Below are 16,801 nucleotides of genomic sequence, written 5' to 3' on the forward strand. Positions count from 1 at the left end.
GCTCCTTATAATGGGAGAAAGCAATGTATACCTGGGGTGTCCATGATATGAGCGACTTGATGAGTTAATTCACAAGGGGGCGACTGAAGGCGCAGAAAGAGCGATTCCTGGAGTGGGGGCGCCATCGCTATGACCGGGACGCGGGGAAGGGCGTAGCCAGCAAACTATAGTGGCCATTGTGTTCTCAGCGGCTTTTTGGGTGGCTTTTTGTGCCACATAATAGAGGTTTGGTGCGCCCATGGTGAATGTAAAGCTTTTTCTCTGTTTTAAACGCGAAGTGTGCTATGTAATTGCTCTGAATGTATCACTCAATTCCTGCAAAAGCCTCCACTAAGAGGCAGTACGTTCTAAATAAAAAAAAAATAAAAAATCACTGCGGTGACGCTTCGGAGACCATGAACTCCACCACGCCAGTAGGATTTTCAGGGGAAACCGAAAATAATATGGCTGAAAAAGAAATCTGGTCGAGATTCGAGCGTATACAGGCGGGAGGTGGGAGGTTGGGGGGGGGGGGGGGGGGGCGCTAGAACAAAGAATTAAAATGTGATAAATATAGGCTTGTAAACATTAAACGAGTGTTGGTTGTCCCGAACACAATCACAATGGCTGGATTTTGTATTCACAACCGGTACGCGCTTAATCAGCATTTAGGACATTAGAACCTGCGGCTGTTTTCCAAAAGACCCGTTTTTCCTCCCCGACAATATCCTAGATCGGTGTTCGCGAATTCATTTTAGCAAGGCAGCCCAGCCTACGTAATACTCTTTATAATGTTTTTCTTCATTCTGATGGGCTAGCTAATGTTTGTTACTTTTTGGATATTGAGAGTGTGAATGTAATTTATGTAATTTGAGGGTGTGATTTAAAAAAATACAAAAGAAGCGGTAGACCATGGTAAACACGGGTAATTGTCTTAGCTATAAAAGAGCGAATATAAATTAACAACCTCTCATAAATGAAAAACAAAAAAAACCTGTGCTAAAGAATTCAATCGGCTGCATAACAGGTGCCCCAGGAAGAGGTATTAAACAAAAATATATAAATGCAGAATATCTAACAATACCTGGCAAAGATCGAACATGGCATCATTCAAAAAAATAAATTCACTGCTCCAGATTGTTGTCCATAACCCACGTTAAGCGGAAATAAAAATACAATGGCTGTGGCAAACAGGCAAGCACCGGATAATTTGGTCGCCGAAATTTGGACACCGAAATTTCCGCACCGAAATATCCTGCACCGAAATGTCAGCTAGCCGTTTGGAGTTTGTCCGGTGCTCCCTGAAAAAATTCGCCTAGGAGCGTTTCTTTTGATTATCTTTATCCCCAGATAATCTGCTGCCGGTGGTGTTAAAATTCTTAAAATATACGTAGTTCGAAGTGAGTTTTAAATGTCTCACTTAATTTCTACCGAGGATTATCCGACACTGTATTTTAATTTAAAAACCTAATTGTAACGTAAATGTAACGACACGTTCCAATTTTCGAAGTGGAACTGGAACGCGTTCCTTTCGCAATAAAGGAACTTGTAACGGGAACTCGTTTCAAAATTGGCAAGGAACGAGGAACGAGCTTTCGTTCCTATTTTGGAGGAACGTGTACAACACTGTTTCTGCGCTACCAGGTCCATTTGCGCCTGTGATGGGTTTAATAGCTTGCCGCCTATTCCGCCCCCCCTCCCCTGTGTTTGCTGCGCGCTCACTATGCGGTCGTTAGCACGCGCGGAACACGTGGCATGTAGGGGGCTCACGTGCGTACAATCTCCACTCGACGAGAGAGAAAAGCATGCCACTTGACATATTTATGGCCTTGAGCCTGCACAGCCTCTGGAAACCTCGTATGGCCGTGCGACATTCAGGTCCGGATGCACGGCTGGCAAGGGATTACTTTATTGAAAGCATCGCTTATATCAGGAATGTTAACAAGATGCATGAGCAACCTGACTGGGTTAACATCATAGGCGATTTAACCTGAAACGTTTTAAACACGCAACACCCGCATTGTCGAGGGGGGGGGGTTCATGTGTTGTTGAAGCATGTGCCATTGTTTCGTTTTTTTGTTCACTGTACCAAGCCGGCCATAAAAACAACATTTGCGGCTCCGTCAACACGGTAAGGCGAAAATTACAACCACGAGGTGCAAGTTTGGCGATGAGTAGTTCTACCTGTACGTCACGACGCGCTTGTTTCAGAGCTTCAACTTTCAAAGGGGCAATGGAGGCAAAATAGAACTCTGCTCGATTTGAAACAACTAGCATTTGCTAATTCATGAGGCTCGCTTCAGCCGCAAAAGACGTTTGTAACAGAAAAAAAATAGAACAAATACTGAAAAAAAAATCTAATTTCGCTCGCAAGTGAAGGGCAGTATTGACGTAATAAGGGCCAGAATTGAAACATAGTTATCAATGTTTAACTCCGCATCAGCATTCAAGTGGCATGATCAAATGACACTAGAGACTTCACCAAAATCGGCCAGTTGTGTTTCTGGGCGGTGGCTCAGGTATGTGGCCGCCAATCGCTGAAACAAGATTCGGTGGCATCGAAGTAGATTAGTCGGAAAGTCACTGGGAGTCACCCCAAGTTTATGTTTTGTTTAATATCTGCGATATTTGTTCGAAGCTTTAGTTAGAATTGGTATTGTTGCTATCGAAACAAAGCACTCGTTTTAATGAACGCAACTAATACGCTGTCTTCACTTGAAGCATTCTATTCCTAAACTATGGCTCCTGCACGGTTAGGTTGGCTCTCCAGGCCAGGTAGGTGTTCCAGACGAGCGCAACACAGCTTCCAAACGGAAGACGGTAGCTGAGCGGCACGAACGTGAAGTTGATCATCTGCACCGCAGGCCACAGCACGTAGTTCGCCTTGAGGATGGGGGCATAGTCGGTCAGCACCTTCCTTCGGATGTCCTCCCAAGAACGGCGCTGGAGGGCGCCAAGGGTGACCAGAAAGCCCGGAAGGAATAACGAGGGAAAGAACACAGCTTGGTCGAGTACCACCTTCTTAACCACCGCTGCCCTTGCGCTACCGGTGCCGATGAGGCGATCCAAGGTGAGGTACCAGGCACGATATACTGGGCCGTTGTATCCAATGCCCATGGCGAAAAACCTGTAGGTCAGTGAAATGCAAGTTCACAGAGCCTTAACCCCATAAGCATGCACAACCAAACTTTTTTATTGTTGCGGAGCAGGGAAAAGACCTATTTGCAAGTAATAAACGTAGAATTATCTATTTACAGATAATTTGTAAGGAAGATTCAGGCAGGCAGCTAAGTCGTTCTGCTCGTGCACGCGCTAGACCACCAGCGCGTCTTCTTCTTCCTCGACGGCTAGATAGGCTGCCCACACAACCATGGCACATACGCACGGAAGTTGCGTAGTGGTATGAAATTATTTGCCCATGGATACGTAGGATAAAGCTGCAGTGTATGCTAAATACAATATGGTGAACAGCTGCCTGGTGAATTCCCTCTAAAAGAAAGCCAAACAAGGTGCCTGCCTCTCGCTATGCCAAAGGTTCTAGCATTGTGACAAACGGTTTTGTGACAAAGGTTCCGTTGTCTCACACTTCGAAAGACGCGCCTTTCCGTTTTCCTTCTGCCGACCAACGGCCGGGCTACGGTGGCGACGTCCACCGCTGTAGCCCGGCCATGGCTGACGCTGCTCCTGCGTTCGGCACGCCGCCTCCGCGAATTCCAAGTAACGGCTGGCGGAATCTCTCGTTCCACTCTTTGTAGAGCCACGTATGTGAATTCAAGTAACGTCGCATGGGCAATTGCTGTGTCCGCAGTCGTTTAAAGCTTTGATTTTCAACTACCGTCACAGCGTGGATCGGAGCCAATTTTTTTTGTACTCTGAAGAATGCAGTTCCAACATACTCCAACAACTTTCGCCACCAAAACTTCATTCTTTGCTCTCTCGAAACTGTTTCTCTCGGGATATGGGTGTAGGCAAGTTACCTACATGATGCTTTGTGATGGACCGATTTGTAACCGGCCGTTTGTTTGGACAGGGTCTTCCTTCAGGGGCAGCTAGTCACCTCTAAAAGTTTGCTAGCGTGGCTATAGAATAAAATAGTCCTCAGTTAAACCGCCCGCCCTTGTTATCTAGAATAAATGTCCTCTTTCTCTCTAAAAAAAAACTAAGCCTGCTTACTTGCCGTATTTTCGCGCGTATAATCCGCCCCTGCATATAATCCGCACCCCCATGTTTAGCCCGCCGGAAAAAAATCCTCACGTATTGCCCGCACATATGATACAGGAAAGGCTGCACCAAAGCTACTGCTCAAGCAACACATCACATACTATGTAGACAGATAAGCGTATATTTAGCAATTTGAATGCACTGACCGCAAAGCGAAAGTCACAATACACTCGGTATCACTCTTCTCGCTAGAGCTATCACTTGATCCGCAGTCCTCACTGTTGTACACAGGGTCAATCTTCACTGCACAACGCGCATTTCCGTGAAACTGCACTAAAGGAAGAACCCCGCGTATTATTCGCACCCCTACTTGGCCACTGAAATTTTCGCATTTTTGGTGCGGGTTATACGCGATGAAATACGGTACGTCGAATGTGAAAGCTTTGCGATACTTATCACGATCTTTCTAATGCTTTTTGTTTTTGATTCTTTTCGTTTGCTTTTCTATTTTCAACTTTTAGCGCCAATTACTTTTGCGTCCAGACTTGCGACACTTGGTTCCACAGCTCTTTCAGGATCAGAGCCGCTGCCACCAGATGGCCCTGGCGTCAATCCCATGACAAGCTGCTCCGTAAAGCTGTTCAGCTTGTTCCGCCACTTGCAACAAGCTGAGGTAGCGCTTTGGCATCGCACTCGGCTCTTAATTCAAGGGTTGTATCCCCTTACGAGTTCAAATGTACGCACTTTTATTTTAAATTTTTTTCCATGGTGAAGGTAATCTTTTTGGCGCCCATTTTGGCCTTTTCGTAAAGGGTTTTTTTCGCTTCGCGCCTCCTTTGATGAACCTGTATTTACAGACAACTGTATAACTCAGCATTACCCTTTAAAAAGAATGTTTATTAGCAAGAATTAAAAAATAAAATGCTGTGCTTCGGGCAGCTGCCCTCAAACTTAGTTCAGTTCATTAAATTAAAGTGGAAGAGTGTCCAACAGGGGAAAGCACAGCGTCACCTGTCTGGGTGGTTACTCCCCCAAAGTAAGATGATGCATGCGCCCAGATTTCTTCTCTGAACTACCTTTCCTGTTGAAGTAAACCCAGATTTACTTCACGTACGATAAACACGGTGGAACTTTGCTCAAGTTAATTCGATTTTCGCCCGCTCCACTGCTCACCCGCTATCAATTGTAACCGTTCGTTGCTGTTGGACTTTGCCGCTACGAGCTCCAGGCCCGGGCGCAAGCTCTTTTTTGCAGTTTTTGTGTAACAAAATTCTTTTGAACGCGTATTTCTTTGTATGCTATAGCAAATATCAGGTGCACAGCTACTTTAGTATAAAATAACCATGCCTAGTGCCAGTCATATAAGTGGGATCTCTATAAACGGAAATCGGTTAAATGGAACTACTGTTTAAACGGAGCAAACGCTTCACAATTGGTCGGTTTTGCATTAACACAATGCAAAAAAAAATTTCGTTAATCTGAACTCAAACATTCCAACCGCCGCGTAAACGGACCCGAAAACAGACTCGAAACCGCAGCTATTCGGGCTGCGAGTTTGTGAGCGAGTTTACAAGTTATGTGAGCGAGTTTACAAGTTTACGAGTTTACAAGTTATGTGATGGGTATAGAGCAGTAATTTTCGGCTGAGGTACTTTGCGACCCACTAATCTAAGTACTAAATGTGTTGGGTGACTACGTTCTGCAAACATTTGGGATTTCAAAAAAAGTTGAAAACGTATTGCAGGGTCCCTTTAAAAGGAGGGAAGCAAGGTTGGTGAAGATGGGGGAATAGCAATACGGAGCTTATAAGTTGAATCGTGCACCACCCCACAAAGATACTCACCTCGCCGCCCTTGGGATGTCCACAGTGGACCGGCGCTCGACCAGTTTCTGAGCGATCAGATCACCCGACAGCATGGAGGTTCCCGTCGTGATCAGCTGCGTCTTCACTGGGTGATTGCGCATCATTCGCACGTAGAGATTCAACAATTTCCGCATATCTGCACTTCGCGATGCAGGCAAGGAAAAAACGTTTGTAGTGAATAAACTTTACAGGAGTCTGCTCCCATCTGGTATAAAACCCCAATAGTAAGCGGACACCGGCAACCTAAGCTAGTCCTTACTTTTTCAGGGTAGGTGTGTTTGCAGCTTTTTTCGCATGCAGCCGCATGTTGACTACATTTCAGAATGAACTTGCGCGTATGCTCTCAGTGTGACTGAGAGTAGAACGCACAGGTGCAGTGCTCCGTAGCGCAGCTGTTACAAACAGATCCTCTTCGGCGGACGTAAAATATCCCCAGGTGGTCTAGATTCATCCGTACGTGCCGTGTGCCTCATGGCTGTTAGTTGGGGACGATGGGCGCCAAAAAACCGACCTGAACAAATCCTCAGCTCTCGTCACCGTGATCGCAGGAGTATTTATTGTTCGTTTCAGAGACATAAAATTATACAATTTCAACAGCGGCGTATTCATTTACGTAAACTTGGCATTTCCTAAGACCATTAGGAAGCTTACTAGTGGCACTACTTACAGGTTGTACATGCAACCTTCGTTGTTTTAAGAGAAGGAACTCCTTCCAGGCATCGTTTCTTCGGTTTGACAATGGCAAAAGAGTACAGTTCGACGAAAAAGCGTCCCACGTGTATTTTTGGCGTCATACAAAAGAATTCGTGGTATACTAGAGCTTTCGCCACCACTCCAGACTTATTTTCTGAGCCCACATTACTTCAACACCCTCAAAATTACGCACTCGATGAAAACAGCGACGATAAAGTGTGCATTTGAGATACCGATTGACGATGAGGCGCTAAAGGCGCCTTCAAGCGAAAAACGAAACATTAGCAAAAAAAGTACGAAAGCTAAGCCACGTGTGGCTTCATATGCTTTTGTTCCCACTTCTCCTCGTTTTGATGTTTAGTCGTGAGGGGTTGAGCTCTCGGTCGGCTAAATGCAAGAATAGCACCAGCTGTGCGTCACGCTTACAGAACATATGGCGGTTCACATTTGCCCTGCTCCCACATCCGTTTTTCAGATGTTCTCGGTCGACTGAATTTACATCATTGGGAAGCGCGCTACGAGTCGCAACCCAGTCTCTGGAGAATTGGTCACAGGCGGATAGGCTCGTAGTTTATGTGGAGAGAGTTGTTAACTTCACATCACTGAATGCCTCTTCGTATCTCTAAAACTGAAGTGCATTCAGTTCGACCCGCCGCGGTGGCTCAGTGGCTAAGGCGTTGCGCTGCTGAGCACGAGGTCGCGGGTTCGATTCCCGGCCGCGGCGGCCGCTTTTCTGATGGAGGCGAAAAGCAAAAACGCCCGTGTGTACGAGATTTCGGCGCACGTTAAAGATCCCCAGGTGGCCAAAATTAATCCGGAGCCCTCCACTACGGCGCGCCTCATCGCCTGCGCTGCGTCGGCGCGTTAAACCCTACAATCAATCAAGCATTCAGTTCGGAAGATAACCTTGTTGTTGCGTAAAGTTCACAATGGCACAAATTAGCCGTGAAGACAACTTGAACAAAGATGTGGTACTCTCACATGGTGCTCAGGTTTTTGCGGAGTTTTTATGAGTGTTTTATATAAGGTATGTCACTTGACCTTGGGAGTGGCGGCTTCTTCCAGAGAAACCATACATTAAAGGTGACATTACGCATGAACGATTCTTAGCATGCTTTCAGGAACGAGATGGCCATTAAAATGAGGCCATTATTTTTTGTTTTGTTTTTTGCGCTGGGGACTGAACGCGCTAGACACAACTAACTTATACTTGTTGTTGCTGGTTTGTTGTTGTTTTGGCGGTCATTGTTGAAGTGTCAGGAATAATTTCAGCCATACTGTAGCTTATTTGAAACCCCTTGAACGCACGCGCTTTGTTTATCGCAGCCACCAAAAAAGAGGGCGCTATGACCTGGTGACGGGATAGCCGCTCGCTGCGCATCGGCAGAATAAATTAGTAAATTCAATTCCAGAAAAGTTTAATTTATTGGTGCAGAGGGCGTAGACAGGCTGATGACGATGAGGCTTCATATTTTGACATCAAATGGCTTATACTGCATTTATAAAATTGTCTCCGTAGCCACGCATTTATGTTTACATTAGAGACTGACTTTAAGATTGCTGTAAGCTACAGTAAATCATACCGATTATGTTAATTTCAACCCCTTTATGTACAACAAAAGGTCCGTTCGTTACTGCGTTAACAAATTGCATTGTCAATCTTTAGTTGGAAGGAATTGGGGTCCCAGGGACATAGAGTTACTGCCAATTACAATGGTGATCAGAGATAAGGGTTCAAAAATGAAAGGCTGCAATTTAGTGTTACGAAGCTAAAGTAAGGACTACGGGTGCATCAGTGGGTTCAATTCATGGCCGCATTCCTTTTCAAAATGTGGTAATGGGGCCTTGCAGCACTTCTCACCGACCGTTCAAAGGCCCCTTGTTGATATTCTGCACCTGAGAATATCTTATAGGTATATACGCGATATAAGGCGGTAGTGCGATATAAATGCCAACCTGCAAACAGACTCTAAGAGAACAAAAAGTGGGATGCTGTCTCATGGCGCCTTTAAATCCCCGATCGTCGTAATCATGACCTAAAATTAAGGACATTTTAAATAATCTTTGTATCACCATCACTTGCTTTCATCTGCGTTCTAGTGGACTTTTGAAATAAACGTGAGGTGAATATTTGTTTTTATCACGAAAGTGTTTTTAAGCGTGCTGTGGACTCGTAAGAAATGCCGTTGCATTCGCAAGAATGTCCAAACAGCTGAAGTTTATTTCAGTCGTAAAGAATTTTCGTGCACAATTTATTGCATTGTAACTTCTAATTGGCTTATTCTGAGTGCAAATCTCGGATTGTTCCAAACCTTCCCCCTCTCCTCTCTGCCCTCCCTCTTTCTAACCTATGAGAGAACCTCACGACCAGTGGTCAACTGGAGGTCCAGCCAAAAGTGAAGGCAGGCCGGTTGTCTCATGGCTCCCGGGACTGAGAGACCACTCTCACAGAGACAGCTCAATAAATGTTTCCACCATCACCCGGGGCAGCCCTGGCTCGTCTTTCTAACACTTATGTATGAGGAAGACGAGCGGTTCTCAACAACTTAACAAAATAGACGAACTGTGACGCCTTGACAAGAAATATGTACCATAACAAAAGCTCGAGGCAAAACTTGAGCTTACAGTTGTGTCGCCGATATCCAAAAGCTACATTAATACCTCTAACCAACGGATCAGTCCTTTAGCACGATTCTGTTAGCCTTCCAGGCCAAATAAGTGTTCCACACCAGGGCCACAGCACTGGCAAAGGGAACTCGGTAAGTGAGCGGCACGAAGCCAAAGTTAATGATCTGCGCTGCGGGCCAGAGCATGTAGTTGGCCTTGAGGATGGGCAGGAAGTCCTCTCGCACCATGTCCTTGATGCCCTCCCAGGAGCGCCCCTGGAGCGCCCCCAGTGTGGTCAGGAAGCTGGGGATGAGAATCGGGGTGAACGCACACTGGTCGAGCAGAACCTTCTTGATGACCACTGCCCGGCCACTCCCGCTGCCCACAATTCGCTCCAGGGTGATGTACCAGACGCGAAAGGCTGGACCCACGAAGCCGATGCCCATGACGAAGAACCTGCAGTGCGTGTTGGAAGTTGCAATGAATAAAAATGACGTAGATGGTTTGATGACATCTGGAAGACTCGTAAGTATAAGCGAAATTGTTATTTCGTCAGCGTCACGTAGCACGGAACAGCCATGGCAACCGCGAAAACTGGCTTTAATCTACGCTTATCGAATGACAAAGCAGAAAATACAATTTCAATATACTTATCTGGCACCTATACGGTTTATTAGCATAAACAATCCTACGGATACATGAGAAAATTTCTCACAGAAGAACTGAAACTAACCTACGTGGGGAATTTTTAAAACACTAGTACTGAAGCTATAGTTCATACAACAAGCTGCATGCAGTACTGTGGAGGTTACATTGTTGTCAATAGCGCGCCCACTGAGGGCGCCTAACTCACCGTGAAAGAGGTTTTGAAAGGACCTTTAAGTATCCCCTCTCGGCAGGTGGAACTGCAGGGCCACGGCCGCCTATTCTCGCTTTCCTTCGGGGTGAGTTCTGCGCTCTGAGTGGGCGCGCCATTGACAACAACGTAGCCTCCACATTACTGCATGCAGCTTGTGGTATGGACTATAGACTTTTGCATTTTGTTTTTATGCTGTAAACAGTGCCATCTTCGTCCAGTAATCATGAAAATATGACCAAAAATGGTCCAGAAACCAACACAAAATTAATTACAACGCAGTCATTTCAGCCAGTTGCGGCTTCTAATGCCGGGAGCCCGAATGACCATCCTCATGCATGCCGGACGGTGGTACGTCATGGTTTTGTGGACGCAAAATTGCCGGTGTTGACATCAATCAAAGACACGTAACGTCAGGCATGTTTGCGCATCGTCTGCTATGATTGCACATATTCCGCACTGGCCCATGCAGTCGATTTGGCGCCGTGAGAGGGGTCCGATTAGGGAGGGCCGTGGGTGTGACTCGGATGACTCGCTTCCATCGCAAGTGTGCGTCGTGCAGTATATCCCTCAAGTTTTCTGTTTGTAGGATCTCGCTGTTAGTTTGGCGTTTATGAGGCACTGGGTCAATCAGACCGGAGCTTATATACAGTATTTGAGTGTTAGAAACTTCGCTTTCTGGTAATTTATATCCACCCACTGACAAACCATTCGGGCGCTCATTTCTAAATTGGAATGATACTTGGCGAAGCCAGAAATAAGGCCTTCTTGCGTTGATTTTTCGGCAAAACTTTTCTGGCCTCGAATTTTATGCGTCAGTGCTTCTGAAGGTGATTGCAGCCCTAGTGGAACGAACCACAGCAAAGAAATTTACGACCGATCGTTCCTATTGAAGGAGTAGGCTCTGTGCCACTGCAGTGCCACATGTTCGGCACATTTGAGTTGCCGAATTGATTTCATTTCGTTTTCCCCGCAGATTACAGCGGAGCTTTTCTATGATTGCTCCCCTGTTTTGTGGCGTGCGTAAACAGAGAGAAACCGCTCTCCTCCTTCTCACTTGGGCGCACCCTCTCCTATCGGTCACCTGTTCGCTTCCGCTGCTTCGTATTTTGATATCAATTGGCAGCCTACCATTGCCCCTGAAGAGGAAAGTGTATGACAGCTGCACCTTACCGGTACTCACCTACGGGGCAGAAACTTGGTGGCTCTCTAAGAGGCTACAACTCAAACTGAGGACGACTCAGCGAGCAATGAAACGGGAGATGGTGGGTGTAACATTAAGGGACAAGAAGAGAGCAGAGTGGGTCAGGGAATGAGAGCATGTTAAGGACATATTAGTAGAGATTAAGAAGACATGGGCATAGGCAGGGCATGTAATGCGAAGACAAGATAACCATTTGTCATTGAGGGTAACAGAGTAGATAGATCCCTAAAGAAGGCAAGCGTGGCAGGGGGCGGCAGAAGGTTAGATGGGCAGATGAGATCAAGAAGTTTGCGGGGATAAATTGGTTGCAGTTACCACAGGACCGGAATAATTGGAGATTAATAGGAGAGGCCTTTGTCCTGCAATGGGCGTATACAGGCTGATCATGACGATGCTTCATATTCTGATATCGAATGACCAAGCTGCACATGTAAAATTGTCTTCGCAGCCACGCATTTATGTTGAGAAGAGAGGCTGACTTTAAGATTGGTCTAAGCTTGGTCCTTTTAAGCTGGCTTTCCGGCATTGTGGGTTACAGACTGAAGCCTGTTCACAAAGAAAACAGGCAGCAGTGGGCGCAAAGGCGCCGGAAAGAAACCACCGACGACGATCGGGCCGTTCCGCCACTGAGCGCAAGCGCGGTGCCCGCCGGGAACCCCAATACCGCGACACGGAAAATACAAGACGTCGGCGTGGGTCAACGCTTCCCCGGCTCGACGACGCGGTTTGAGGGGGAGTTTGTGGCCAAACAATAACCCACAAATAGCTCGATTCGTCATCCGGCTTCACTGAACTGAATGGCACTGGCATGTTACAATGCCTTTTTCCCAGTTGCCTACTTGGGCCGACAGGGTTGAAACAAAAATACGCCCACGTATAAAAGAGAAACGTTGCAGAAACTTCGAGGGCTTTTTATGGGTGCCATATCATGTGCCATGGTTCTATCTGTTGGTGTCATGCTTCAGTCCCCCCACATTATTCAAGTGTAATGCTTCATGTGTAATTAAAAAAAACAGTTAAGCAAGCCATGTACAAATTTGACGACTAGCAAGACAAACTTTGCCAAGGGTTCCAACGTGAAGTTAACACACAATTTTTTTTTACATGCGCTCCACGTTGTGTGCAGGCTCACATAAACAGTTTCCTTCAGCTGAGGAAAAATTGACCTCCACCGGCAATGGAGCCGTACGGCTGCTAATAAAACCTACACAGCTTTATCGGAAACTTCGAAGCTGAAGGAAAGTTCGCTCTGGTCAGGAATGTTTCTTCGCCAACTTCGATGTTCCCGAGAAATCTTTCAGATTTTCTTTGTAGGCATACGACTGAATTTCCGGTTGATGTCACGTTTCCCTTCGCAGACTCTCATTCCAACTTGGGGATTTTCTGTAAACTGGTCAATAAACACTTACCTTGCCGCTCGCGGTACGTCGATCTTGGGTTGCCTTTCGAGAACTTTCTGGGCAATCAGGTCCCCGGAAAGCATCAGGGTACCCGCAGTGATCAGCTGCGTCTTCACCGGATGGTCGCGCATCACGCGCGCATACAGACCCCAAAGGTGCCGCATGTTTCAGTTTGTAATTAACGCGTCCGCACAGAGTACAGGCGAAGCCTAAATCGCCCTCTCTGTATGCAGCGAAACCTGTGGCTGCCAGTGAGTGTAGCTCAGCTGTTTTGGATCGCGAGTGCTTGCGTTCATTAGCTCGACACTCGAAGGACAGGAAAAGATAAGGGAAGGCCGTCTCGCTTATCGTGCACGAGGGGCCATCGGAGGTCGTGTTGCACTGAGTGCAGTGGCTCTCACTTCGAGGCGACAAAGATTAAGTGTACGATTACACGCACTCGACTATAGGAGGTAGAAAAGCTTCCTGGCTGTCGCAGCCAAGCGCTGAGTTCAAAAAAATTAGCAGTGGCGTAGCTCGGCTGTGACAGGATATAGGTAGCGTGAGCTAAGGTACAGCTGGTTATTCTTAGGTTTCCTGGTTGTCTAGGATTAGCTGATTATCATGCTTACTGCTGCTAAAACGATTTCCAATCCATTCCAGTCCAATACAATCCAATTCAATCCACTCCAGTCCAGTCCATTCCAGTCCAGTCCGGTCCAGTCCAGTCACTGCTCCTCGAGCATGCGCAGCATGGCTCTCCAGGAGCCACGCGAAACGGCTATCAAGCGGCTCCGGCGCAGCGTCATACTGGGCTACTGCGCAATGGAGGCGCACAGCTGGGCATGCCCCGGCGCCACTGCGTCTGCCGCGGCTATGACGTCACTCCTCTAAAATGCGTAGACCGGCGAATGTCCAGACCCAATTCTGTGCACACCCGTCTTTCAATTGGACTAAATTTCCAATCCAATCGAATTTAATCCAATCCAATACAAATCCAATCCAATGCTCCTCGCGCTTGCGCAGCACGGCCCTTCAAGGTCCACGCGAAACTGCTCAACCTCGGCCAGTGTAGCTTACGCTACAAAATAGACTAGCAGAACTGTAGCCACCGCACCGCGACTTCTGGGGCCTGATGGACAGTTTGGGAGGTTCACGCTGACCGTCGAGTGTGTGTACTACCGCTACATCGTCTGCGTTATGCGAACACTCACCCAGAGCACGAATGGCCAACGACCTCTCATGCCCCCCCTCTTCCCCCCCCCCCCTGGCCCATGGGGAGGCCAAATGATCACGGACTGACGACTGACTGAATAAACTTTATTGAAGTAGAGGTGGAGGAAAGGGAAAGGGGAAAAAGATGGGAGAATCACATGTGGTAGCCTTTGTCCAGGGCTCCAGTGGCTTCTTCTCCCGTCTTCGCCCGGCTGATCAGGTCCTTTTGGATCTCTAAGTCGAGGCTGACGAGGGCGGCCTCCCGTGATTTACGGGAAGTCAGTGGCGGGTTCTTTTGGTGTTCGGCCTCTGCCCAAAGGTGTGGGCAGGCCCGCGTGGCATGGAAGAGGGTAGCAGACTCTCCGCATAGCCTGCAGTCTTCCGTGTAGTCGGGGTGCCGTTGTTGGAAAATCTTCGCCCAAAGAGATTTATGTATGAAGGTATTCGTTTGAATCTTACGTAGCATCTGGGCTTCACTGGCCGTTAGTTCGCGATGCCGGATTTGATATGTAGCCCGCTATTTTCTGGAATTTTGTAGGTATTCACCGTACGTAGTGGTACTACGAACACAAGACGGGTGCATCATCTGCTTGCGCGACGCGGTAGCTCTTGTTCGAACAAAGTATTTGCGGAGCTTTTATTTAAAATTTTGGCACAATACTCAGGGTTCTATGGTTGGCGTCGAACTGTGTCTGCGGTTAAGTTTCAGTGTTTATTCCTTGGAAGAGAATGTGATTATGGCGCGAATATCAAGCATAGTAGCTTTCTAACTCATATTTATGAAGAGGACATAGCATGGACCTATTCTTCTGAATTCACCGAATGTTTTCACTACCCGTAATGTTGCTCTATACTCGGAACAACTTTCTGTGGCGGAGAGGGGGCAGCTAACTTGGTGTTACTGCGCCAAAGTAGTTCCCGATAACCTGGTTTTGGTTTGTTGCGGCGTTACAGATACGCAGTTGCTACAGTTCATTTCTTCGCGTTAGCTCCGTGGTTGAGTGCGCTGAACCACGATCACCGAGCGTGCAGGCATATTGGTGTCTCCACCCCTACGCTTCACTTGTTTCCAAGCACAAGCGAACGCTTTGTTTTAACAAGTTATACCGTGGACGATGCCGCATCGTTGCAAATGAAGTACCGACGTACAGGTGCCGTCAGAAGTAATTGGAGCACGGGAGCTGTGGCCGAACCGCATAGGAGCGCCGCGTAGCCGCACCGGCGGTAAACTACAGGAGGAGAACATTCATGCGTGCCTGCCGACGCAGATAGCCCCTCTATGAATCAGAGTTTCTTACAATATACACAAGAGACGAATCTGGCGCTAGCGTCTATGCGGCTCACATCAAGGCCGTCTGTGTCGTCATGGACCGCCATTAGGTCATGCGACCGCCTAAATATCATCATTAGCTTGGATTGAAACGTTTTAGTGACCGCAAACTTAAACAAAGTTCCACAAAAGCGCGAAAAATAGTGTGCAATTATGTAAGTGGAAAATAAAACAGGCTGTTTTAAAACTAAGAAAGAAGGAGGTAAGGCGTATTTTTGCCGGAGCGTTTGTTCCTGCTATTTTGCAGGCCAAGGTGGTAGTTACGAACAATGTTAATGTTTGGGGAGGAAACTCATTATAGACTCTTATTTTATTAACTTTGCCATTATTTCAAATAATAAGTTGTTTGAAGAGTTCGGAAAATTTTTGCAGCGTGCCTATGAAAACGCCAACTTCGTGGTGAACCGGTGCACCGGCCGTCAACAACAGTTGAACAAAACTTGCTTGAGTGCGTTGGTTTATACTTGATGAAAAAAGAAAACGTGGCGTTCAAAAATTGTGGACGATGGTAAGATAGTACGGATACAGGCGCCCGGATCTGTCGTATCTTGTCTTCGTCGATGTACGTTTTTTTTTTTTTTTTTTCGTCAGCTACAAATTTCGCGCCGGCATATTACCCGCTCAGTCATACGTCCTTCGACTGCGGCATGACCAACGTCAGGTGCGATCACGCACTACCTGCTGTTTCACCAAACACGGCTACCACAGAACAGGGAGGATTTCGGCTTCCTCGTAGCTCGTAGACGTGTCAATGCATAGTGAAGAAAGCAAATCCCCCAAACCGCTCAAGAATTCAATTGTCATGCTAAGCCCAAGCCAAAAAGGGGGGGTCTTCCCATAAACCCCCACGACGACATGGATTACCAGGCACAGTTTTCTCTCTAGTATACTTACTAAAAAACTCTATGCTATGAATCTCAACCCACTAGGGCACTGGGTAAGCCCTATGCTTCCCATGCATTTTTGGCCATTTCGAGGTACATTTTTCTCGGCATCTGTTAAAGGTATCTACATATAGTATATATCATTTTCTTTCAAATTGTGTGCGCTTTTAACTGTACTAGAAATATGAACATCCTTAAAAAATTCAGTTTTTTATAATTTTTTGTCCGTTGGTACCTAAATTTTAGCATTAATTTAGTATTAAAAGTTGTGTACCAAAAAAACGGTTGCGTGCATATTTTCAATTCTAGTACAGCAGGTGTGACAAGTTATGTAGATCACAGGGGGAAAAAATCAGCTCGTTGGCCTGGAAGATACAGGAAATAATGGTACCTATGTAAGAAAAAACACAGTTTTGAGATAATTGAGTTTAAAGTAAAAAAAAGAGGTGAAAAACAATACTTTTTTGCCAAAAACACCACTGGAGTCACTTATTTAAAATGCACCAGCTTCATAATCACTGTCAAAGTCATTTGGTTGCTTTTCACCCGGTCGTCTGTCCTTCCTTGACTATTTTGTGCACCATCGTACAGATCTGTTCACAAAGTATTTTGCTTGTGGTCAACCTCTT

General features: G+C 46.6%; 2 protein-coding genes across 3 annotated transcripts; both read right to left on the reverse strand.

Moving 5' to 3' along the window:
* Positions 1-1,878: 1,878 nt before the first annotated feature.
* Positions 1,879-6,335, reverse strand: LOC144141404 (mitochondrial inner membrane protein Mpv17-like). Of its 2 annotated transcripts, none has more exons than XM_077672974.1 (3): positions 6,264-6,335; positions 5,984-6,145; positions 1,879-3,106 (listed from the first exon to the last, which is right to left on the reverse strand). In XM_077672974.1, the coding sequence occupies exons 1-3, from the start codon at positions 6,308-6,310 to the stop codon at positions 2,716-2,718; spliced, it is 600 nt and encodes a 199-aa protein (XP_077529100.1). In that variant the 5' UTR covers positions 6,311-6,335; the 3' UTR covers positions 1,879-2,715. The 2 variants fall into 2 exon arrangements, with proteins under 2 accessions (XP_077529100.1, XP_077529101.1); XM_077672975.1 differs by having other exon boundaries at positions 5,984-6,140; positions 6,264-6,316.
* A 1,607-nt stretch (positions 6,336-7,942) lies between these two features.
* On the reverse strand, positions 7,943-13,022 carry LOC144141405 (mitochondrial inner membrane protein Mpv17-like). Its single transcript, XM_077672976.1, has 2 exons — positions 12,774-13,022; positions 7,943-9,760 (listed from the first exon to the last, which is right to left on the reverse strand). The coding sequence occupies exons 1-2, from the start codon at positions 12,926-12,928 to the stop codon at positions 9,373-9,375; spliced, it is 543 nt and encodes a 180-aa protein (XP_077529102.1). The 5' UTR covers positions 12,929-13,022; the 3' UTR covers positions 7,943-9,372.
* Between the last annotated feature and the right edge of the window lie 3,779 nt (positions 13,023-16,801).

This window comes from Haemaphysalis longicornis, unplaced genomic scaffold (assembly GCF_048455015.1).
Source record: "Haemaphysalis longicornis isolate Haplotype H1 unplaced genomic scaffold, Haemaphysalis longicornis Haplotype H1 scaffold_6, whole genome shotgun sequence".
In the NCBI taxonomy this organism is placed as follows: Eukaryota; Metazoa; Arthropoda; class Arachnida; order Ixodida; family Ixodidae; genus Haemaphysalis; species Haemaphysalis longicornis.